Here is a 26235-nt window from a genome sequence, read left to right as displayed (position 1 = left end):
CACCACTTGAGAAGTCAACAAACGGCAGCCCGGCCCGGCTTTTATTTGAGTGAATGAGTGGGGGTGATACCTGTGTCACCTGCGCCTGTCTTAGCCGTAAGCACACTGAAGTGGGTTCATGAAGCCACCAGCTTTGTACTGTAGCCTCTTAGAGAAGTTCATACCCGCTGAAGGTAGAGCCATCGGGGATAAGATAAATGACAAAAAATTTCCATACACCTGCAGTGACAGATTAAAGTGCTCACAGAAGATCCCTGACAGCTGTCTGTATTAGACTCCCAGCAGCTGCCTGGTCAGCCTCGCTGGTCTGTGCGCTTCACCATGGTTTTTGTGTTTGAAATGTCTCTGCAATTTCTCTATAAATTACACTCTGTGGTGTAGGGGATAAAATAAATAAATAAAAGTTCCCAGAAAAGGTCATTTCTTTTACTTTGTGCCATTGAAATGACTCTAGTACTGCCGCTCTACTTGTTTCCTCATTGCAGTGATGCATGGACTGCTTATATTGCTACATACTTTACCTATTAGAGAGCACGAGGATGCACTAATTCAATTTGGCCTGCTGTGGTATTAACAGCTCTGTGTATGTCAACTGCAAACTATATTAATCTTACATTGCGTTCAATTTATTTGCATATGATAAGTGTGAATGTTGCACATCAGGTCTGTTTGGCAGATTCAGCTGCAGCACGCATCAGGTGGGAAATCAAAATTGCTGATGAGGCCACGTAAACACTGCTCAGCTGTCACCACTAACACTGATATCAAACTGATTGTTTAAATACTTTTTAATAATTAGTTTTAATACTTGACTATGTAAACATACATCATAACATTGAGTTATTGATTTGTGTGCATGGTGATCTGAGGGAAATTGGGAGGTCGGCAATGGCAGGGTACAGATAAATAGTACTTAATCTGGAATTGCCTTTAAACAGTACATTAACATAATATAAGCAGAAAATACATTTCAACATTGTTTTATATACAGTGCAAACGTCTCAGACCACTTCTCAGTGTTTTGTACTTTGGTTCAAGGAGCCCGACTTTCTTGTATGTTTAAAAGTGTTAATGAGCAATTGTTCTAAAGATTTTTCCTTGTCTGCTTTTGCATTAAACTCTTTGAGTGCTTTTTCTACCTGACCATTTTCAAAGGAACAGTTTGGGTTTGTTGGGGAGCTAAGTCACTTAGCACTGATCTATGAATCGCTCAAGTTTAAAAGAGGCAACTAGGTCAAGGGATGAACCACTGTTGTGTCTCCAATAGCAGCCTGTCGAAAAAAACACATATTTTGTTCCCAATTCTTTAATTGAATCAATGAAAGAGTCCAAAGATAAAACCTTTTTACAGGCATAAAATTATGTTTTTGCAACACCAAGGTGATGATGATGGTTGCATCAAGTCTTTTGCACAGTACTGTATACACTGAACATGCAGCGCATATGAGAGTAAAACGTGAGATGGAACCACAGTGAACATGATGCTGCTCTGCAGTACCTCTAAGCTGTATGGAGCTAATGCTACAGCTAACGCTGCATGGGCTTCGTTCAGCTTCATTTGTTTTGTGTTGATGGTCTACGCTTTTATAATTTTCCTTCAGCTTTAACTGCTTTAATCCATCGTGAAACAGCAGAAAGAGTTCGCATCTAGCCAGCTCAAAGACTGCATTTGTTGTTATGGTGACCACAGTGGAGCTTAAAGGTGAGAGAATATTAAAATTACAATTTTCAGGTGTCAAGAACATGTAACTCCAAATCAATGCTTATGTGTGTGTAATTATACACTTATACACAGCCTGTAGTATCACTAAGATCATATCATGTGAGTGTTGTCAGAGCTTGAAAAAAAAGGTTCACTCTGTTATGAATGCATGACAGAAAACTAAACTGTAGTACTTGCTCAAAAAATTAATAAAAGGCAATGCTATTTAAACATAGGGCAAACTTACTTTTAAATGTTTACAGTATAACTGTGTTTAAGGTGTACATTATTATAACTGTACATAGACGATGCATTTTAACTTAACAGAATGTCTCTTACTTAAGTTAATCACGTCTGGTTTCCTTTGTGATGTGTAATACGATACAGCAGACTCCCTCCTGCTCAGCTTTGAATCCAAATTAAAACTGATGCATGAATCCTAGGGTAAAACACTGGCTGCTTGTAATGAGCAGGTAAATGTCTATTAAATGTCTATGTCTGTTAAGCCCATTGCATTTCAAATTAAAACAATTCAGTAAGATCTTTGTAAAATGTTTTGCTCCAGAATTGATCAGGATAATATAATCGAGATAGTAAACACTAGGGTTGGGCGATTGGACAAATATATCGACAAGGGTGATTTATTTATTTATTTGCCCATGAGTGAGTTTGCTAATAATGATGGAACTAATAGAAGCAGTCGACAGAAAAGAAAATAATAATAGCGCTGTTTTAACAGCACCCTCCTTCGTCTGCGAGCATACGCCCCCTCCTCAGAGTGCGCCCAGATGCTTGTTGATGGAGCTGCAGAAGCTGCTGATAGCCTAGCATACTCAGCCGGATGGTGGACACGTGCATGCTCATGCAAGTTAGTCGTGTTTGAGTCCTTTGCTCGCATTTTACATCTGCATGAGTGACACACCGCTTTGGTTACATCCTTAGGCTTACCTCTTTCATCTGGTTTAAAATCCCAGAAAACCCAAATTGGCGACTTTGATATTTTTTTAGTGCTGTCAGCGTTAACACGCCGTCATCACGACTAACGCGATTAACAAATAACCCGTCTGGAGTGCAGACTGAGTCAAAATCCCTGACATGTCTCTGTCAACACATTTCGGGCAGTTTGTCCAAAGTTCGTTCATTCTGCGCTCCAGATGGGTTGAGCGCGTTCTTCTGTGTCGTAAACGTGCAAATCAGTCCGTGCATGATTACATTGCTCCGCCCATCAAAAAGTCTGCGCATGCGCGAATATATCGCCCATCGTCGATTATTAGGCTGACGATTGTCGCTTGGAAAATTTTTACATATCGCCCAACCCTAAACACACTGTGTTTTTATCAGTTCTGACGTACCATAATTATAAAGTGCTTCTTTTGTTATTAGCACAGGATTCATCAAGAGATTTACCAGCTTACGAAAAACATCCTACAAATAATCTATGTAACGTTACACACATACATTAATTTAAAGTCACTAAAAGTCCAGGACCACAGACGTCTATATTAGCCACAGCATGTTGTTTAGCCAGTGTATGTCGCAGCAGCTGATATGTTAGAGAGTGTGTTAATGGGTGTGTGTTTGTGGGGGTTATTAAAATTTCCCACAATGAGAGAATGCTGTTTCTCATAGTTGGCATACGTGTAACGCAACAGAATAGTGTGCAGCGATTACAGCCAAGACCAAATGGCTCGAGGTAAAATCTCTGTGGTACAGACACCGAGCAGCTGTTAACCCTTCATGTGCCGGGGACGGATAATTGGCTGGAAAAGCCTTTGTCTGAAAAAGAGGAGAGAGAGAAGAAGAAGGTGGTGTGGAGGCATGTTTGCAGTGTGTGCGTGTGTGTGTGTGTGTGTGTGTCCTTGGGGGTCTCTCTATCCATCTTTCTCGCTCTCACTCTCTGGTCCGGAGCTTGTTACCATAGCAACATAGAAGAAGAGGTAATGCTGCCGGAGTCCCAAAAATTGTATTATCTTTTTCAGACACACACTTGCGTGCACACACACACAACGACACACACACACAACGACACACACACACAACAACACACACACACAAACACATGCTGCTCCTTCGTCTATCTTGTGCATATACAAACTGGCAGGCAGTCGTGTGTATGTGTGTGTGTGTTTATCTGTGTGTGTGTGTGTTTATCTGTGTGTGTGTGTGTGTGTGTGTGTGTGTGTGTGTGTGTGTGTGTTTATCTGTGTGTGTCCGGTACAGCTTGTTCATGCTGGCAGGCAAAAGCATACAGACACACACACGCACAGAGAAAGAGAGAGATCGGCTGAAGGAAAAGCAGGACAGGCGGAGTGTTGCAGCAGAGTAGACGAGGTCATGTAAGAACAGCATGATAGTTTATTTATGCCACTGTGGGGAGATAATTGGCTTTTACTCATTCATTATTTCTTGTGTTTTCTCAAGTTGTCAGCCTATTGTACAACAGGTAGATCTGACTCTGCAAGGCGCCATAAAGCAAGGTTAGCTGGCACTACAATAAAACAAGAAAAAGCACTCTGTGGCTTTGTGATGTGGCTCATTAGTACATATTGATACTATATAGGAGACAATAATAGCCAACAGTAGCTGTGACCAAATATTTACACTCAAGCTGTTAGCTGATGATATTTAATACAACGTATTAAGTATCTAGCTTTATTTTTTTATTCCCTTGCAAAGAAATTTAGGTTTGATCAGCATTCAAATGAAACCAAACAGGAAAAAGTGATGATGACAGTTTGGGGAATTACAGAGTCTTGGTTTCAGATTGACAAATTTAGCATGTGGCTAGTTGACACAGTGAAGCATTTAGCAGTTAAACAAGCTATTTTCCTCCACAAGATGGTGAAGACCGAATCTGAGCCAAAAACTGGCTGCATATTGGATGTTTGCCACCCATTGAGAGACATGAAGGGTGAATACAGGCAGCTGCTTCCCAACATGCTCACCATATCTGCAATAATGACACCAAAGAGTTAACTTGTCGTTATTGTTACGGTGCATATAGGCGGAAACAGATTTTTATCTGATGTTTATCTATGACATGCCTAAACACGATGCGGTGACTGAGATATCACGATTGCGAAATGCAGTTGTTGGTATCAATAACAGTAGAATTACACAGTTCTCAATCCCCAATGAAACTGTATGTTTTTACATATAATCAAACATAAATTTCTTTATTAAAAAGTCAGCTGTTTATTTAGAATACTATTGTACATTGTTCACAAGGCACAGAATTAAATGTCAGTTTTCTTAGCGTAGCCTGCTAACAGTATGAGTGACTGCATAACGTTAGCTAACTTATGTTAGCTTAAGTGTTTATATAGCATTAGCCATTGCCAACATTTTCATCTTTGACGCGTTGCTGATTTCACAATAATAATGCCAGCTATTTTAAAAATATGTAATATTTAATTTCAGGATAACAGTGCAAAGTATTTTGCTGCCTTTCACCATCTTCCAGATGTTATTTTTTCTTGAATGTTTCCTTCTTGTTCTTCTTCAGCCTGTAAGGATCGATAAAACACTTGTAATCATGTTCTGCCCCCATTAATTCTGGAAAAATTGGTACGTACCATGCCTACAGTTAAAAAAATAATTAATAAATATATATATACTACTGCACAATCCACTTTGTATTGTCTCTGTCCTGTCTTTGTTTATCGCAGTTAGTATTGTATAGTATTGTAAAGTTAGTAATTAGCACCTTTTCATCCCTTAATTTTACCGAAATTTAGCATGTTATGTATTTGTAATTCCTAGTTTTATATCTCTCGGAGATATATCTTTTATATACTTATAAATGCACCATGGGGGGCCTGGGGTGAAACAGCGGTACACTGTATACTGTGTATACTACTGTATTGAGAATAAAGCTCTTGAATCTTGAATATACTCAGAATATTCAGAATTTTGGTATTGACAGGTATTGTATAAATACTGGTTTTGGTGACATTCCTAATGACATAAAATCACAGAAGAGTCACAGGTCCACTGATGACAGTGACAACTAGTGTCTGTGTAAGTTAGTTACCAATATCGGTCACACTGGTTACTGGTTACATACTACACAAAATCATACTTCGACTTCCTTTTTTGTAGTTTTAATTAACATATTACTCATATCATGAAATGGAAGAAAACAGATGTTATAACAGGGAGCTAGTGTGTTGCTAATATAGCCTTTGAACTGAACGAAGACCATTGGTGGACCCCACATAACATTTCAGGTACATTTGCAACCTATTTGTAAAACTGCCACAACAGTTGACCTATTATGTTGTTCTTGTTGGTTTTTCTGGACACGTATTACCTAAAAAACTACTCAGTCAGGTTTACAGCAGACAATAAAAGTTACTTAGTTACGTTTAGAAAGCTGCTCACTTGCTAGCTGCTAAAAAGCTAACTAGATAACATGACTAAACTGAAAAGCAGAATGTATAGAACTGAGAACTGACACCTTGGGTTCTTGGTCAAATTCATCGTTTGCTCGTGAAATCTGGGTTTCAAAAAACAAACAACAACAGCACAAAACTGGTCTACAAAATACTGACTGGCCACTGGGGATTACATCCATCTATTATACACAGTATGTGTCTAAGAATATATGCATTTCCATGTTTTATGCAGAGGAAATCTACCAAAAACCAGGTATGGTCTGCTGTCTCAGCTGTGGGGAATGCAGCTGTTTAGAGTGACTGCTCTCCCTGTGGTAAAACACTGAAATGAAGAATTTGTTTCCATCAAAAGATGCTATTGTGGAGATTCAGAAATTCTTTTATTGCTGCCATATAACCTGCATTATTATAATTGCATTAATAACATATTTTACAGCATTATTCTATTAGTAATATTTTTTACAGGGTTCATATTGTATTGAAGATGTTTGTCATCACATTGACCTTTTCTATTTACAGGTTTAGTTATGATCAGTCTATACACATTGCATATTTGTGCTTATTTGGAGTTGATGTTCCATCCAAAAGGGTCTTAAGCTTCACTGGTGCGACTGTCCAGGTGATACATGCTGAGGGAAGATGAGAACATAGAAGGTTGACTGCATGCATGCTTACAATACACATAAATCTAGTAATAGGCCTGAGCGAAGGCCCAAATGTCTTCTGCTTCTTTGGTAACCTGTTGCATTTTAGTCTACTTGGTGACTAATGACGAGGGTCAATAATTAGCCCTTAGAGACCCTGAAGCTTGAAATTTATTGCCTTGTATGGAACGTGTTATAGAAAAGAGAAGTTTTATGCTTTCATGTAACCAAAAAAACTTAAAATATGTTTTTTTTACTGTTGAAAATCTGAAACACACTTCACTGATGACCCAGCAGGTTGCGCCTGCCTGTAATCACGGCGGGTGTGTTTCCCCGTACCTTTTTAAATTAAAGAGAGACCTGTTAGTCATCACTCTGAGTGACAGAAGTGAAACTGTGCTCTGTCACTGCAAAGGAAAATGCCTCTGAAATTAACATCTAATATGATTACAGCACAGAGTTTACGATTTTAATATTAATAAGTTTTATACCAACAGATGTGCTATAGTGCCATTTAAGAATGATATCAAAGCATGCATATGTTCAGTAAAAGGTCAATCTATGTCCTCATACACAAAAATACTGACAGTATTTCTATCAATGTGCACATATGAGCTAAAAACGTAGGACATATTCACAGGCCTGGCACACTCATGTTTGCACATGTAAATGTGAAAGATGAAAGCGTGAGGATTACACGGCTGTCTTTTCAATTAAATTTCATGAATCGCATAATACCTTGACTCGGGAAGCTTGGGAAATGTCAGCGGCGTGCAAACGATCGATGTGCTGTCGAAGTGCCTGAGACACCGTCAGAGGGTCCCGACGCCGCTGACAAGCATGTGACATCACATAATGTCTGAGACAGAGATCATAACCGTGATAATGGCCGTGATTACATTAGTAAAGCTATTATGTTTTAGATGACAGATCTCATTAACATATAAACAGCGCTGTGGAAATTAACAGGCCCACACACACACACACCGGGGTGTATGTGTGCAGGCATGTAAGGGATTATAGGATACAGATATTAACAAACATAATGCCATTGGATACGGAGACACACACACAGATATATATATATGTAGTATATGTGTGTATTCTTGACAATTACACACACATCACTGAAGTTCATGTTAGCCTGATTAAATGTAATTTCCCCAAAATGCACCTGTTTCCCTCTGAGTCATTTTCTTGAAATCGTGACACACCCCCACCTACACACACACAGACACACACACAGTGTTTATGTTCATGTGAATACGGGAATGGTCTGTAATCTTTCTCTGTCTCTTCCTGCCCTCATGATAAACTGCCTGTCTAACATTGTTTTCTTATCGCTCTGTGTGTGTGTCTGGTGTGTGTGTGTGTGTGTGTGTGCATGTGTTCTTATAACACGAGTGTGTATGCCTCTTTTTTTTGGTTTGAGTGCATGAACACCTCCTAATGAATGTTTTTGAGAAAGACGGCCAGGGATCCTGCATGCATGCGCGTGTGTGCGTGTTTGTTTTAGCCACGCTGAGTCTCCAGAGCCGAGCTCTCGGAGCATTTGGAGGCAAACATTAACGTCACCAGATGCCTCTGTCTGACTCTCTCTCTCTCTGTCTTTTCCTCTCTGTCTCAGTCTGCTCGCCCCATCTTTTGTCCTTCTCTCTAACCGGTTATCTGATCACTCGCTGTTTCTCTCACTCTGATTTTACAGAAGGCAGGATGTAGTTAACTGTGTTCAGTCATTATCTAATTAACTAATTTAGCAAACATTAATTCTTTCTCATCAGCTAAAAGTGTGCAGATTAACTATGGATGTATGTGTGTGTGCATGTGTGTGAAGGGAGTGGTGGGTTTTTTTCTTCGTTAAGTGAGTATTAAATTATTAACCCCTCATTATCAGGTGAAAATCAGGAGATAAAGGAAGCTCTAATCGTTGATCTGGCTAATCAGGGAACAATCAGTTTTCCTTTCAAGAGGCAACAGAGCAATCAGCATTTTCTTCACACTGTCATGTGTGATTTTCGTGTCTTTGAAAAATTGCACCGGCACGTTTGAATGTTTGGAGCTACGGTGTCATTGTTGCCGCTGCACACTCGTTTTTTCTTCCCCCTTTCTGTTGATTTATGCCGTGCTTTTTCTCGTTTTGAAGAAGTCGGTTCGATTTGGAAGTCACTGGGTCTGCTCCCACATGGAAACATCCTTCAGGCAGACCTGGGAGTTGCACATCAAAGCCAGAGCACAGAAAGAAATCTTGAAATCTTATGATGGGAAGTAGCCCTCTCTGTCATGTCAAAACATTAGCGGATCTGGGTGTAATCAGAGTTCATTGTGAGCCTGCAGAAGACACAATGAAGGAGCCACTAATGACAATTGTGACACGATAAACGACCCACGCACACAGCGGTGTAGGTTGAGTGCTTGCTGGGGGGATGATCAGATGATGGAGGTCAGCTGTGTGAGTCAGCTGACCCTGACACCACACTCTAAACCCTGTGCTTCACCCCTCCCCTGCAGCTGAGCCACAAACCGGCCACATACCCCCATCGCCCAACTTGGGCCTGGGAGCCATCCGGCCTAGCATAGAGAACCCTCTTCACCTGCATGAACGCTGCCTGGCACTGCTCCATCCACTGGACCAGATCTGGGGCACCCTTTCAGATCAGATCAAGGGGCTGATTAGCTCCTCAAAGCTGGGCACAAAACAGTGGTAGTAACCAGCCAACCCCAAGAACCGCCTCACCTCTTTTTTGGTCTTGGGACGTGGAAAGGATGCGATGGCTGCCATCTGCCAGTGTCGTGAAAAAGCAAACAGTCCCAAACTGGTCCAGGAGCTCGTCGACCCGGGGCATGCCATAAGCATGAGACTGTGACACACAATCCTATGGACCCATCTTTCTTCACCACAAAATTATGGAGCCACACACACACATGCACTGCATGACTCTTCTATTATTCCCAGCTTTAGCATTTCAGCCAGTTCCCACTGGTCCATCTCTTATGCTCAGGTGACCGATAGGGTCGTGAATGCACCGTCACACAAGGGCACATTTCAAAATGCTGCTCTATGAGACTGGTACGGCTGGGGGAGAACATATCTACAAAAACGCTCTTGCAATGCAGCAACATCTGCTCTCTGTGCCTGTGTGAGATGGTCATCACAATGGAGGAAGGCAGGAACGGTGGAATATGGCACCTCCGACTGATCTTTCTCCTACACCAAGCTCACTAGACGAGCAGTTTCAGCCTCTCTCCATGCTTTGAGGTTGAGGTGATATAGCTGTGGCCCCCCCGTCCGTCCACTTCATATTCTACGCCACCCACTCGCTGTGTGACCACAAAGTGTCCTTGCCACTTAGGGAGTATCTTTGAGCTGCAAGAAGGGAATTTTACAAGCACTTTGTCTCCCGGTGAAAATTGCCTGAGTCTAGCCCCACTGTTGTGTAGGCACTACTGGCCGATTCCTGGGCCTGGAGCAAATTTTCTTGTGATAATCTCCCCAAAATGTGCAGCTTTGCCCTCAGATCCAGGACGTACTGAATTTCATTCTTAGCTGGGCTTGGACTTTCCTCCCAGTTTTCTTTAACTAGGTCCAACAGCTGAACAGTAATTCAAAGAGAGAAAATCCAGTAGAGGCCTGGGACACCACCCACACTGCAAACAACAGAGTGTCTAACCAGCGATCCCAATCATGTTCATCCATGTGAATTAACTTGTGAATCATGGACTTTAAAGTCTTATTCAGCTGCTCCACCAACCCGTCAGCCTGAGGGTCGTAGACGCTGGTCCAAATAGATTTAATTCCCAGTAATCACATAGTTATTTTACTGTGTGAGACGTGAACAATGCGTCCTGATCAGTCAGTATCTCTTTCAGGATGCAGACTCAGGAGGTGACTTGAAACAGCACCTGCGCCAAACTCTTTGCAGCAGCAGCAAGGCTTCGGAGTAACACATTGCATGATCCACCAGAACAAAAACAAAGCGATATCCCCGTGAAATGACCCAATGAGGTCCATGCCAATGCATTCCAAGGGGACCTCCATTCATGGTAACGGGCGCAAAGGCGCTTTTGGAATGGATTTCTTCAATGGCCACTCCAGGCAAGACATGCACCATCGGCACACAAACCCACCTGAATGCTTGGCCAATAGAATCGGGCCATTATTCGCCTCAGAGTTTTATCATATGTCATATGCTTTGCCTTGTGGTTATAACCTTAGGTACCAACAACTAGGTGTGCTCCTCTTCTGAGAGAGTCATGACTTACTCTATAAAGCCTATCTTTAATCAACACAGAATGTGGGTAGGCCAGCTCTGCTTCATGCACCATGTGACCATCCAGTTCTTATGACAAAGACTGAGCGTAGGGTGTCATCACAAGACTGCTCTAGTGGGAAATCTCCCATAGAGTGAATTACTGGAGCTGGTTGGGCCTCAGAAGAAGGCCCTTGTATTTGATTTCCAGCTGCACTATAGGGTATTTGTGCATGCATGCATGCATCTAACTTCCAATCAATCAGCCTTCAGCAATGCCCTGGGCCGAACCAGGGTCTGGTGGATCAGGGTCTGCATAGTCCACCATAGCCTGGCGTATACCCCCTTGGCTTGTTAAAAGTATGCTGCACTTCCCTCTCAAACTGAGGGAGGTCGTTGGAGGGCCGACAACACGGAAATGTCCCAACTCCATGAGGGAGCAATCCTGGCAGACGTGCCCCGTTCACCCACACCTCCAACACACCTGCCCTGACACTCATGCGACTCCCGGTGAGTGAGGTGCAGTGTCTGTAGCCACCAGGACCTGAAGAGAGACAGCAGAGGAAATCGGGTCAGTGGCCACTGCTCCGTGGCAGCAGGCCATGATGGTGAAGTGCCCTCGAGTCTCTTCACATCTGGAACAGGCCGGCTGCCTGCTCATGGTTGGGACTGCCCCGCCGCCTCCCTTGGCCGCGCAGAGAGGAAATCCTTGGCCAGGGTCACCTTAAATGACGTGGCCACCAGGTACGCCACACCGTGGCTTGGGTTTTGATGCCACTGTGACACAGTAAGGGACCCACACACACAGTGTTGTAGGTTGAGTTTTTATTTTCAGACTGTCTTTGCGGCAGCTTACCTGCTGCCCTCCTACTGCTTCACGTCACGTACAGTTCTGTCTTCTGGTGCCAGCAACATACTCAAATGGGGAGATATGATTAGATAACAGAGATCAGCTGTGTAAGGCAGCCTCCCCCGATGCCACACCCTGAATCCACTGCTCCACCCGTCCCATGCAGCTGAGCCACAAACCACACCCCACCACTGGTAATTCATCTAAATAAGAATGCAACTTGTGACTTTCTTCTGAATTTGACTACAAGGTGCTCATGTCCTGTTGGTGCAAAACAAAAGCCAAAATCACCACCCTGCTACCACCCTGCTTTACAGCTGGTATGAGTCCTCCTCTACGGTGCCTTAATTACACATGTGGGCAGCCTGCTTCACAGATGTTTAACACGAATGACTACTTGACTGTCATTGCTGTCCATTTCCGTAACCGTGTATAATCCAGGCTTTATCCTTCAGCTACTTACGCTTCAGTTTCTATGGAAGCAGTAAGGGTGTACTTAGTTTTTCAGAGTGAAACAGTAGCTGGCAAGCTCTGCGCTTATTTTTCCTTGTCAAGCAGTCCTTTAACAGTCAGTCACTAAGTAAAATTCAACTCATTTTCAGTCAGCCAATCAATTACTCAGTTTTTGTCCACTGTTAGATTTTTTTAACAGAATAATTATGATTACTTTGTTAAAACTTTGTTAATTATTTGAAACTTTGTTGCTCACTTCTGGTGTAATCAGAAGGATCAGGATATGAATGCAAACATGTTTGCTGTGAAGCCAAACAACCTCACTTAAGGTTTCAAGGAGAAAAGCATGGCGGCACAAGCATATTCAGCTTAGACATGTGATCTACTGTATGTAACTGCAAAAGCACGGCTGTGAAAGGGTGATAAAAGCGTCCTTTCATTGAGCTGTAATAGAAAATAAATAAACCCTGCTTTCAGTTAAAGTTATGTTAGCTAATTTGCTAACTTTGCCAATCATCTTCATACACAGTTGACACAACTGGCCGGTTGTATAAATCAGCATCACAATAATCCACAGGTAAAGTCTGGTTAATCAGTCCTGTTTAAAGACACCTCTCTCCAGTGCACCGAGCTGCATTTTTACAAAACCTGTGAAAATCCTTTCCAGCCTTTTATCTGGCCATTATTCAGCAGCACCCGATTAATAAGGAGTACATGTTCCATTATTAATGCAAACAGTAAGAATCTTCACAGCCGAGCTGTGAATTATCACACATCTTTGACAATGCTCCTCTTGTATTCTGAAAGAAGAATAGGTCATCATCACTGATGTGCACTTGGAAAAGGATGAAAAGACTCCGGAGAGAATCGAACCTTTTCAAAATCATCGCTTTCCGTGTTTTTAACACCGGAAAACTGTGAAAATATCTCTCGCGCAAATAAAGCCAGATAATTCAAATTGTTTTACATTGTAAAAGGCCGCGTTATCATGAATCTGATTATTGTACCGGGAGCAGCGAGAGGCCCCTTTCGGACATTTACAATGAATCCTGGGATGTGTCGGTCGGAGAGAGGTGAAATGAGATGGCGTGAGAATGGCCTGTAGAGTCACTAGAGTCTGTGTTTGCTCTGACAATGATTCTACTCAAAAGTGTTTGCACTCGGAAATGTGCCTGAGTGGCCTGTTTTCATTGTATCACACGCACTTCAACAGCTCGCTCTCGGCCTCTCTCCCTTCCTCTCTCTCTCTTTAATCTTTTGTTTCACTGGGCTCCAGAAAGCCATTATGTTAGAGTACCTACAGTGATGGAGACACCATTTAATACCCGAGCACGCACCTTTTTAGGTTCAGGTATTTTCCACATTGGGGAAATGCTCATTTATTTTAAACAAATTCACTGCTGGTTAGAAAACACACAGATCCCAAATACACAGGTCCTGCAATGACGGGGCACTATTAGTTGTGTTTAAGTGACAGCTCTGAGAACTAAATAGGAAACATCCTAACTAAAAACCAGTTCCCAGTGATTTCCCAATAGGAATTTTAATTTCTGTGCCCAACAGCTCAGCTGCTGTTTGCTTGTAGAGAAGAATTTAAGAACATAAGACTATGTAAAATCACAATGACAGATCATAAAATAAGCAAATAATGAAGTAATCAGTCCCACATGCAGATGATTTTTTTTTTCTGTTTCCACAGCTAAAAAGAAGGTAAAACACAACTTTTTTTTAGTAATGCCAGTTTTTCCATCAAATCGACTGCAGGTGGTCGGCAGGGGTGACACCACCCCCAGTGCGCACGATGAGAAGCTGTTAATGCACTTAAAGTAGACTAACGAGTTGTCATCAGCTCTCGTCGCTATCTTCTCCCCATTTTGCCTCCACACACACACACACACACACCTCGCCGCACACATACACAACACACAAAGCTTGACCATAAATGACTGGGAAATGCAGTAGAGACTTTTAGTTTTTGCTATAAAATCCACAAAATGCTGCTTTGAAAAGAGGGCACTAATGAAGAAACACACGTACACGTTAAAAATTATTGTGAACATGCCCTCACTGTCCTCTCATTACAAACTGACAGTAAAATAGCCAATACCTTAGTAAAACAAGAAAAACATCATATTTGTAATTTAATATTTTCTGACCATGTTAACAGCAAGCAGGGACAGCCACGCCACACAACCATTTTAGCTAGCTTGTTTGCATAGCCAATTTTGATTCACCAATTAATCTAACATGGACGTCTTTGTAACACGTGGGAGGAAGTTTAAGTTCCCAGAGAAAACCCACACATGTACAGGTTAAACATTCAAGCGCCACACACAAAAGCGGCCCAGGCAGCTTTCAAACCAGGAAACTTGTTGCTGTGCACCAACAGTGCTAGCTACCACAGTAGCTAGTAGCCGCTAGTTTTTATTACCTTAACTTTTTTTTCTCATTCATTTTGTCCTTACAAAGGCACATTTTGGTAGCAACAGAGCTAGACTTCTAAAATGGTTAGCTGCGACGCAAAGTCTGTGGGAACTGTAACTGATATTAACACAGTTTTACTTTTAGCCTCAGATGGCTTTTTGCTATTTCCGAAACATGATTAGAACGTGCGAGTTGACGACACTTTTTTTTCTACGCACAACAAAAGAAAAGGAAGAAACGCTGTGAAAATGTGTACATATGTGAATAGGAGAACCCTTTGAGTTAATGTGTGATTTCTATACATTTGTGTGCCTGTGTGCACGAAAGAACAAAGCAGCAGGGTCCTCTGATGTTCCTGCTCTGTCCTTGCTCTTAGTCTATTATCTATCCATCAGTGTCACGTACACGGGTTTGTGTGATGTGCATGGAAACAAACCCAGAAGGTAACAATGCATTTTAAGGCTGTGTCTCATTAGAAGACCTGCTCTCATATCAAACACACACAGAAACATTAAATAAAAACTGATTTCTGATATCGTCCTTTTTCCTGTCTGTCCACATACAGAAACCTGAAAGCTGTACATTTTTGCATTGATGGCATCCTGGATGTGCTTCTTCTCCTCTATTTATCCAGGAATGCCTGCTGATATTCCTCTGATGTCTAATGCCGTCTGAGCACCCAAACCTGAAAACACACACACACACACACACATGCACAAAAAAAATGCGTCGTTGAACTGACACTTCAAACAAAGCTTTTGTCTGCTGCCTGACAGCTATTCCTCTCTCCTTCCCCCTCTCCTCCTCTTCCTCCTCCTCTCATTATCCCCCTCACTTCTCCCTGTCATTCCAAAACACTCGTTCTACCCCCTCATTCCCTCGCTGTCTCCCACACACACGCCACAAACGCATTGAAGGGTTTATTCCTAATTGAGCTGCCTGGTTAAATGCAGGTTAAATAAAATACAAACAATAAAAATATGACGGGCATTTTACACCACCACCCGAGCTAGAGGTGTAATTATCGGCGGCATTTAATTTCTAGGAGCGATAGATTAATACGATGATTTATTTTAAAGCAAATTGTCGTAATGACTTCATTACTCGCAGAGGTGTCAATGGTAAAAGCGTGGGTTAAAACTTTGAAGTAAAATGAAAACAGAATCTCTCACCGGTTTTGCCGTCGTGTTCGACACTTTTGTGAACACAAACAAAGCTCCATTGTGTACGGTGACAGGGGGATTTTACACTCACTGGAACAAAAAACATCCAGCGCTCACTTCTGTTATAGAGTTCAGCTGAAGCTGAAGATGTCTTAGAGCTTGCACTGTTTGGTTTAACCAATCTGGGTGAAGCAATGAGAGGCGCTGGTTGTCGAGGAATCTGCCATTTACAGTGAATAGTTTTTGCAGGTTGATTGGAATAAACTATCAAGTTGTTGTGATGCTGCTGAGGGAGAAACTTCAAAGTTATTTCTCTGACGTCTATGTGACTGGGATTGATGTCCCCGACCTTAGCCCTGGAACCGTAGCCCTGACCCTATGTTTAGGAGACAAACAAAAATGTACTTTTGTGAACAAATGTTTACATCACTTCAAATGACTATTTCTTTGTTCCCTGATTCCCACGAAGATTTTTAAGAGAGCGACTGAATGGGGTTAGAGTTAGGGTCATCATTGATAAGTTAGACCAGCGATCCCCCCCGCCGGTTTAATGTCAGACAATATTTTCACAGACCGGCCTTTAAGGTGTGGCGGATAAATACAACAAAATAAAATGATGCGACCAAGACAAAAACTGTGGTGTTTTGTAAATATAATAATAAACATGAATTCACTGTGTAATTGTGTAACTTTATTAGCAGCGTCCTCCTGAAATGTGCCAACAACGTGTAAATATTTCTTTCAAAATAAGACACACAACTACAACACAGGAAAAGACCCAGGGAAACCGAGTTAACGATAAAAACCCTGAAAACCATCAATTTCACACCCGAGCCTCAACTCTTGCGGCCGGATACCAAACGACTCACGGACCGGCCCGGGGGTTGGAGGCCGCTGAGTTAGACTTCAGAGGGTTAAATCAACAATGTTAAAAGTACCATGTGGAGCAGGTTTAACAAAGCTGCATCAGCTTGAACAAATCATTGTAACTATAATAGGTCAATTGTAGAAACAGCTTATAGACCAGCGCTGACCCTCTGATGTTTCAATGCAATCTAGTTATGTAATATTGTTTTTTATTTATTTATTTTTTTATTTTTGTCTCCTTATCCCCAAGACTTGAGAGAACATTTTTCAAAGAACAACAATTATATATATTGATAGCATGGGGTTAGCGTTAGGGTCATCAGTGATGATAAAGTTGGACCTCAGAGAGTTAAATCAGCAGTACCATAAATAGCATGTGGAGAAGGTTTAAGCAGTCTGTGTGAGCTTGAACAAATCAATGGAGAAATAATGTGTGTCAAGTGTAAAAGCCTATAGACAAGATCGAAGTCATCATCTGTACCAACCCTAACTGAGTACTATCCAGTACTGTGGCCGTTCTGCCCTTTGAGCTACACGACACACTATTTAATGTAAAAAAAAAAACACAATTAAAGGAAGGAAGGAGATGATGTAAACTATAAAATGCCACAGCAACTGCACAGAACTGACTGGAGAAAAGGCTGATTGCACATGACCGAAATGTACAGAGAGCTTTGCTCAAAATGTCTTGATGGCTTCGAATGAGTTAGAATATATTTCCAAACGGCTGCCTTGAACTGCTCTGACAGATATTCCCATAAGACGCAAATGCAGCATGAGTCCGCGAAGTCGGGCTCCAGTTGATTTTCAATGAAGCAGCCCCAGAAAGTCTCTTGATGACATTCGCAGACTGGAGCTTTTCTTGCTGCTGATGACAGAACACAGAAACCTCAACCCCTGTTGAACTCAAACCACCGACCAGCTTCAGCTGCTGTGCCGTGTGTTGGAAATAGTGTTCAGTTTTTATTGGCATTTAAAGTACGCGTTCCACATTAAGTAATAGAAGATGATAAATAAAGCCAAACATCTTTGTGCACATTTTCACATTCAAACGTTCAGTGAAATTCGGTGTTACAGCAAATCTGTCAGCTTCATTCTTCATCTAATAAATTCTATTAGTGCTTACAGCTGCATAGCCCCTTATGTCTATGATAAACCCTGTGATTAACCTCCGTTTATCAAGGAGAGAAAGCACATTTCCACTGTGCAGCTGCCTGCGCCTACAGCCTGCTGAGTTGCAGGTTCAGTTCCTTGCTAAAGGGCACTGTGGCAAATTGCTGAAGAAGGGAGAGAGCGATACTGAAATTCTGTGCAGTAAAAGTAAATGAGAGGGTGATGAGCCTCAGTTAGAGACATTTGTCTGTGTATGGTGTGTGTGCATGTTCAGTTATCAGGGGAGAACAGCATAGCTCTGCTGAGATTAAATTCCCAGAGCTTACTCTGACTATCAGCATTACTTCAGGACACATGCACACACACACACACAGACACACACACACTCATGCAAGGGAATCGGGAGTGTTTGGAAAGAAAGCTGGCGTCACTACATTTTCATTCACAGAAAATATCAACATCGACAGTATGCCCACTGCTGATATCTCCACTGCTATTAATCCCCACCAATCCAATCAATCTCTACGTCCATCATCCATCTTTCTTTCTTCCAGTCTTCCTTTTATTTTTTGAAAAGTCTCTAGTTGACTGTTATTCATCTAAAGTGCAGACAACAGCAACAACAGAGCACTGGCAACAGTCTTCTGATACGGTCAAAAAGCGAGCACGAAGATGCACAAAAACATCTATTTGAATTTTCAACAGCTTAAATTAGAGTAAATATAAATGTGTGGATAAAAGCATTTTGGGCGTATTTATGAAAACATCATCACAGCCAGTTTTCAAGAATAAATGTTCTTATGTGCAAGTTGGATTTATTTTATTTGGACGATTATTAGCTAGCACAAAATGCATTTCCACATGGAAAGTGAAATTATGAAGTGAGATTATGAAAATGGGCACTTATAGATTTTGAATTAGTTGTAGAGGAGGTTGAGGTAGGTGAATGGGTCAGCCATAAGGCCTTGACACTGGAACCTGAAGAGCACATTCCATGTGAAACTGCTGTGATGAATCCACTTTGATCCATCATATTTTGAAGTTTGTTGGTAGTTGTCACTATAGATTCTTCTGGCAGTTTTTCAGTTCTTTTTCATCTTACTTATCCATGTCTTGCTCAAGGCCAATACACACTGAGTGTTTTGTGAAAAAGCAAATGAAAATTTAAAATTTTGTCCGATCTGAACTTCCTGTGTAACATATATACACACTGAAACTCGTTTTTGTGGATATTTCAGCCTCAATGTATTGTGAAAAAAGTGAAGTCAACATCAGGTGATGTCAGAGACAAGTTTATTTTATTAAGACATTTCACTTCTCATCTCAGAGGCTTCTTCAGTTCTAACATGACCCGAGTTGTAAAAGAAACTTGGCTGGATGATTACCACCATAGTGAAACCACCAAGGCCATGCCCCACCCTGTCATGTGACCTATACCATCACCTAAGGGAAGGTGTGAATGGAGGGTTGAGGAGCCTGGGATGGGATCTCAACTGCATTGTACAGTTTGTGTCTGTTCAATGACGGTTGTTCACAGTGGACATAGAAGGCCCTAAAAATCAATGAATTCAATTCAGTTTTATTTATACAGCGCCAAATCACAACAACAGTCGCCTCAAGGCGCTTTATATTGTACTGTAGATTCTACAATAATAGATACAGAGAAAAACCCAACAGTCATATGACCCCCTATGAGCAAGCACTTTGGCGACAGTGGGAAGGAAAAACTCCCTTTTAACAGGAAGAAACCTCTGGCAGAACCAGGCTCAGGGAGGGGCGGGGCCATCTGTTGGGGAGAGAAGGAAGACAGGATAAAGTCATGCTGTGTATAAATCCTCTGTCGTCTCAGTGACTTTTATCCTTTAGATGAGGATGTGCAGCTGAGTCTTGTCCTGTCGCGGTGACTCTTCCACGTTGTGCCATGACTTTATGGAGTGACTGTTTGGTTTCTGTAGTGTAGAGGTCTGAGCACTGCATGGCACTGCATGCGCTATGTTGTTTAGCTTGTGTTTGGTAGATTTGTCCTTGGGGGCATGGCCTGGTCTGAAGTGAATGGCTGCTTTATGAATAGGTGAGTCTAAAAAATATTTGGAATTAAATATTTGGACAGATTTTGTCCGATGTTTTAAAGCCTTTAGAGTGCAGAGTGATGCCTCTCAGCTTGCTAGCTTTAACATTAACTTACTAAATAACTAAATACTTGAATGCACAGACTTACTCAAGGAATAAACGAAGGTCTCCCCCGTTGATGTGAATATTGTCTAGCACAGTTTACCTAAGAACATTTTCTATTTAGCAAACAGTGATTCATAGCTTTTACATCTAATTCCCTAAAACATCCACAGGTGCCTTGGCAACAAGCCTGCTTTAGAGGTGACACATGCTAGCTACAAATGACTCACGAAAAACAAATTTGTTAGAAAAATGACAGTCGAACATGTATCACCTTGATCAGAACTGCTCAATATGACAGAAAACATATTTGGGAAAAATGTATTTGAGCTGTACTTTAAGGAAAGATGGGGGATTGTGACCTCTCGTGCAACCGGCCTGTAAGAAGGAAGGAAGGCGTGAGCCATAAAAGCCTCGGCTAACCCGTATGTGACAGGTAGCTCTGTAGCCCTGCCACATGCTGGGAAATAAATCCTGGATGTGTTAATTACCTCGTCTGACCCGATTCCCTTCGTGTGAATGTCTGGTGTGTGACAGACGGAGACAGCGATCTGTCACGTGGGAGCTGTGTGCTTTTGTGTGCGTGCTCCATACGTGTGTGTTTGTGGTCGTGACAGCTCTGTCAGTTATCTCTCTGCGCTGACAGACAACGTGCATGTCAACCAGCAGTGCTAGCTCACACAATGATCACGTCTACGTACATTTCTGTCGCTGCATCCCCCAGTTCACTCACACACACACCCCTACCTAACCTGTCAATCATTTCATCTGAAATTCCCACTGCTCTAGCTTCCCTTTTTGCTCCTCCCTTCTTCCTATATTACCTTCCTCTCCCCATCCCTCCGCTCTATCTTTCATCATTCTCTTATTTTTCTTTCCTTTTAAAGAAACTGTCTGTTGCCCTGAAACTGGGTCTTTTTCTCTCCCCTGGGTCTCTGATTTTTTTTCTCCCTCTCTCTTTCCTCTCATTGCCTCTCTGCTCTTTCTCCCTCCCACTCACATCTTGCTGATAGATGAAATGTTGAAGGCAAGGCCTGGTGGTGGAAAAAAAAAGAGGAAAGTCTCTTTTAATTGTGTTGATCGCTAATTAGCCAGCCCGTCTCATCTCTCTGCAGTGGATGTGGTAAAACAGGATGCCCTTTCCTGGGTCAGCAGGCCACGGGCTTATGCATAACATGTATTCACACACACTCTCACACATTACTTTGTGCCTCTGGGATTCCAGTTTGGCTGCCAGCTTGTAGAACTCTCAGTGGGGGCTGGTGACTGAAGAAAGTTCAGGAGGGCAGAGTGAATTGGGAACTGTGCAGTAAAAGATTTTTTTCTAAAAATACATGGTTACGCAACGAAAATGTCCCAAAAACCTGAGGTTCACCACCGCCCCCTTTGCTCCCCACAGACCAACACCCTTTGATTCTAATCATTTCTGTCACTGTTTACAGTCAGCTGTCTCCTTTTTAAATGTTTTCATACTTTAAATCACCCGAATCCAACAATCGTACAGAAAGTCGTCATGAACTACAAGCGGTGTTCTGTGGGAACGTTTGAAGATTAAAAGCTGATTTGATTGGGAGCCATCCAAAGGTGCCGTAGCGGGAAATAAATGTATCCGTCCTTTCAAGTGCTTCAGTGGGTATAGCGTGTGGTAAACACTGCCTGGATTAGGAGCACAATCCCCAGCGGGCCCACCTGTGTTAAAAATGAACGCACTCATGAATGAAACTAGCCAGCTAAAAGCATATGTTACGTCACGGCATTAAACTCACTAGAAATAGAAATCTGAAAAAAAAGGTTGGGTTTTTTTCTGGTTGATACTGAGGAGGAAGCAGACTATTTATTTCTCATGCCTTCATTATTTGTGAGTGTCTGTGTGTGTCTTACGCCTTATGCCTGTATATAATGATCGTCACTCAGAATTTCATTTAATTGTATTATTTATTGTTGTTGACTCAGTCGTCCCTAAAGCTTTTCACAAAGATGACACAGGCTGTACAAAGGAGGAGTTAAATGTTTTTGGAAATACTGTTTGATTTCTTTGAAAGTATTAAGCTGGAGGCGGCCGGAGATAATTGGATTAGCATAGCATCAGCTGGACAGTCGGGGGAACATTTAGCTCTGTCCAAAGTTGCATCTTCCAGCACCTAATTATGTCTTTTTTTATCTATTAAAAAAAACAACACGTAGTTTTAGGATGACATAATTTCTTAGTGAGCATTCATGTAGAGTAACATGTCCAGCAGGGGTTTGGCTAAGGGTGGCTGAATCGGTTTTTAATTGGAAAAACAGGCCTGTCCTCGTCAAAGCATCATCGTAATTATCCCTGACATGCAGTATGAAGATTGCAGAACATATAAGCAAAGCAACAAGCTGCGCGCATCATCTTCCCTCACTGCTTTACTTTGGAAACTTAGAAGAAAACATGATAATCATTTGCTTCAAGTTGTCACAAAGCAGCCATGTATCCTAATGCAGGAAACCAAATCGTTATTATTTTAAGAATTTTAAACCACTTTTTACAAAATATGATTTATTTTTCTAATAGATTTGTCTGATTTTCCCTGATTGCCCCTCCGGTGCCATCCAGTTAACATTACATGAGTCTAATAACTTTCCTATATTGTCACACTTGTTTAGAATATATGTAATGTCGGTGTAGGCAAGCAGGTTGTAGGAGTCCCTCCTAGCCCCATCCCACACTACTGGATTTTGTAGTGTAGTTCATTCAGATTTCAAAGCTGTAAATATGTAGATATATAAATATGTATTTAAAAGAAGAGAAAGAATTGCTGTGCTAGACCTGCCACACAACAGTCCTGGCATATATAACCTTGGCTGATCAGATGTTTTCCTTTTGCACCAAACGGTGCAGGTGAGTCAGGTTTGTTAGATTTTAGAGTTTTGTAAAGCAAACAGTTTTTGCAAAGCAGGCCAAAGACTCCTGGAATTCATTCAGAAGTTAAGTAAAAACAACAATTTAAACCCAGTGAGCTGCTCGAAGAGGCAGCGAACACACTCCTCATTTTAAAAACTGCCAGTACAAACATTTCATCCACAACAGCTACGTGTTCATAGTTAGGTAAATCATAAACTGCATCAATTTCAACGCTCCCGGTTTGACGTTTCACATGTCGACTTGGAAAACTGAGTTTTGAAAACTTTTTTCTTACAATTCTTAATGTTACATTTTTACTCTCACCTCAAGACTCTTGTCAGGGTTTAGGTTTTTTAATTTCCTCCTTGTTTATTTGGAACTTGAGTCATTTTCACATGATATAATCACATGACTTAGCCTGCTATTTTCCTTTACCAGCTTCCCCGCTAGTCTGTTCAAAACAAAGAATTTCAGCCAATGCTCTTTGCAGCTCCAAATACTACTTGTAAGCAATACTCATTAAAAACCACTGTGGCAGGCCATGTGTCGCCTCAGAGGGGGGACGCTAACTAGCTTTTCTCTTTGTGCCTTTCCAGTCATCTGGAGTCAGAGCGCAGCGCTCTGAAGAGGAGAGAGTGGGAGAGGAGGAACCAGGAGGTCCAACAGGATGAGGACTTGTTCTCTACTGGATTCAACCTGTTTGGAGAACCCTATAAAGTAAGGTTAACTGATGGTTAACAAGTAGATAATTACTCATTTGTGCTTTTTGGGATGTTATTTTAACCATGTAAGAATCACACACAAAAGTTCAACGGCTTGCTTCACTGTTGAATTTTCCTCTGTGTTGTTGGGTGACAGGGTGTTGGGAAGTCTGGTCACAGAGAAACACAGAAAACAGTTTCTGTATTTAAGGTCATTTCTGTCATTAAACACAATTTTTTATGTTAAATGACAGAAATTTCAGGTATTTTTATGCAAGTAACGGTTTTCCATAGGAAGTGTATTTTAATATAAGGTAACCTTTATTAGTCCCACACGTGTGAAATTTGTTTTGTCACAGCAGAAAGTGGACAGTGCAACGTTACAGTAGCAAAAATTAAGAAAAAACATTGGAATAGAAGAAGATAATAAGAATAAGGTACTGTAAACAATAGAATAGAATAAAAATACTATATACAACAGAATAAAATACAGTGTTGTCAGAAAACGAGAATTGCACTTAGTGTTATTGCACATCTGTGTGTTTGGTCAGCTGCAAAGTCTTTGTTGTGAAGTCTGACAGCAGCAGGAAGGAAAGATACGGTGGCCCTGAGAGGCCAAACGGACTGCAACTTAAGAAAACACCAGGAATAAGAAAAACGCTGGAAAAGCACACAAAGCACAACGGAAATAGGAAAAAACAGATTTGCAAAAGCACAAGGGAAGTGTTTCTGGGGAGACAATAACCCGACGGACCAGTTGCAGGATCAAAACATGCTAGCTGAGTGTGTTTTAATCTGATGATTCCTATAATACTGATGACAGATTGTTAGGCTAATAGTTAGGCTAACACACTTACCTCTCATCTTTTCTTTCCTCACAAAACCGAGCGCAATTCTGCCATTAGTGCGCAATTCGCAATTCTTAGCATATTTTGGTTCCTGCAACTGGTCCGTCGGGTTATTGTCTCCCCAGAAACACTTCCCTTGTGCTTTTGGAAATCTGTTTCTTTCTATTTCTGTTTTCTTTTTTATTATTTCCGTTTTTGTTTTTCCTATTTCCGTTGTGTTTTGTTTCCTTTTGCAGCGTTTTTCTTATTGCTGGTGTTTTCGTAAGTTGCAGTCCGTTTGGACTCTCAGAGCCACCGTAGAAAGACCTGCAGAGTCTCTCCGTCCCACACCATGGGTGCTGCAGCCTGCCACTGAAGGAGCTGCTCTGTGCTGTCAGAGTTGGGAGACGCTGTCCAACAGGGATCACAATTTCTGTATTTCTGTAATAAACATTTTTAAACTGTAAAGGTTTCTCTGTGTTGCTAAATGAGACGTTAGCATGGCCGGTGTGAGCTCCAGCTCTGCGTGTCACTTATTCTAAACTAAGTGCGAAGAAAGTGAGAAAACATTAACAGTTCCGACTTTCTCAATTGTAAATTAAAAGGCAATTCGTTCAGATTTGTAGACTGAAAAACAAAACTAACATAAGGCTCTGAGCTCATCGCTGCGGCTGTGGCTGAGCTGTGATTCTTCGCGCCGAGTGCTCCCTCATTGCTGTTCCGGAGACAGTTTTAATACTTCGCTGTTAAGTTTCTGATTGATCTCCGTGGAAGGAGAAGTGGATGTACCTGACACCAGAAATTCATTTGGGCATGGAGTGAATTTACGACATCTTAATCATGAGGACGGGCGACTCCCCTCTACAGCAGCAGCACTGCTCTGTGATTTAGCGTCACATGAAACAATCAGCTGAAAGGAATTGATACGGCTAATCAGCAATTATCCAAAGATGTTTTGTACCATTCATTTTTATATAACCACGCCCGTCTCCAGTGGGATGAAGTTTAATGCCCTTGTGTATAAAGTCCTGATCTTCTGAGGCGTTTCAGAGATTTTTGTTTCTTTTTTAGCAGAAAGTGAAGCAGCCGCGCATGAAGTCCACGGCCACTCGAATGCCCCTGTGTATAAAATTGATTTTGGTTTGTTAACTCTCATTTGCTACCACCAAGCACTTCAACACTTGGTTATGCTGCCAAGTGTATCGACCTTGGGACAGACTGGCTTTGAATCCTGACAGAACGTGTTTAAGCGCTGCTGCGTCTGAACTCAGAGGACACAAGGTCTTCTCACTAAGACGCTGCTCGCGGTCCGGGGGCAGTGCAAAGCAAATGAGAGGTTGTTCTGATAATGAATCCAATCCTAACTGCCTCCACACTCCAACTAATTGTTTCCAGCTAATTAATGGTGCTGAGGTGAGGTCAAGATTCGTGTGTGGGGAGAGTGCAAGGATCGGTGCGGGCTGGTCTGTGGGAAGGTTGAAATTTTAGACACTGCCTTGCTGTCTGCAATAAGTAGTTAAAAGTGTCGTGATTTGATTAATTTAATCAATGTGCTTGCTTGCTCTGCAAACTTCCTGCTTGTATTTTTGCAGGTACTTTTAATTTTACGGCCTTGCGTCGTGGAGGAAGCCTGTTTAATCTGAAATGTTCTAGTTTTAGATTTGGTAGATTTAAACTGTAGAAGAAGAGTGTAAGTCAGAACAGTAAGACCATAAATTTCATCAGCCATATATCGATCTTCACTTTAAAGGTCCCACATGTTTCAAGAATATGGCTTTGAAGTTTCAGTGCAAGATATGCTCA

At 41.7% G+C, this 26235-nt stretch overlaps 1 protein-coding gene across 2 annotated transcripts in view; it reads left to right on the top strand.

Annotated features, from left to right (window-relative positions):
• The window catches only part of aff2 (AF4/FMR2 family, member 2), a 188155-nt gene that overhangs the window by 28633 nt on the left and 133287 nt on the right, over positions 1-26235 (top strand). For both annotated transcript variants that reach the window (XM_019346511.2, XM_019346508.2), the window contains exon 2: positions 23501-23621. In XM_019346511.2, the coding sequence (XP_019202056.1) occupies positions 23501-23621 (121 nt within the window). The remainder of the gene's footprint in view (positions 1-23500; positions 23622-26235) is intronic.

Source organism: Oreochromis niloticus, linkage group LG2 (assembly GCF_001858045.2).
Source record: "Oreochromis niloticus isolate F11D_XX linkage group LG2, O_niloticus_UMD_NMBU, whole genome shotgun sequence".
Taxonomy (NCBI): Eukaryota; Metazoa; Chordata; class Actinopteri; order Cichliformes; family Cichlidae; genus Oreochromis; species Oreochromis niloticus.
This window is presented reverse-complemented; position numbering and strand designations above follow the sequence as displayed.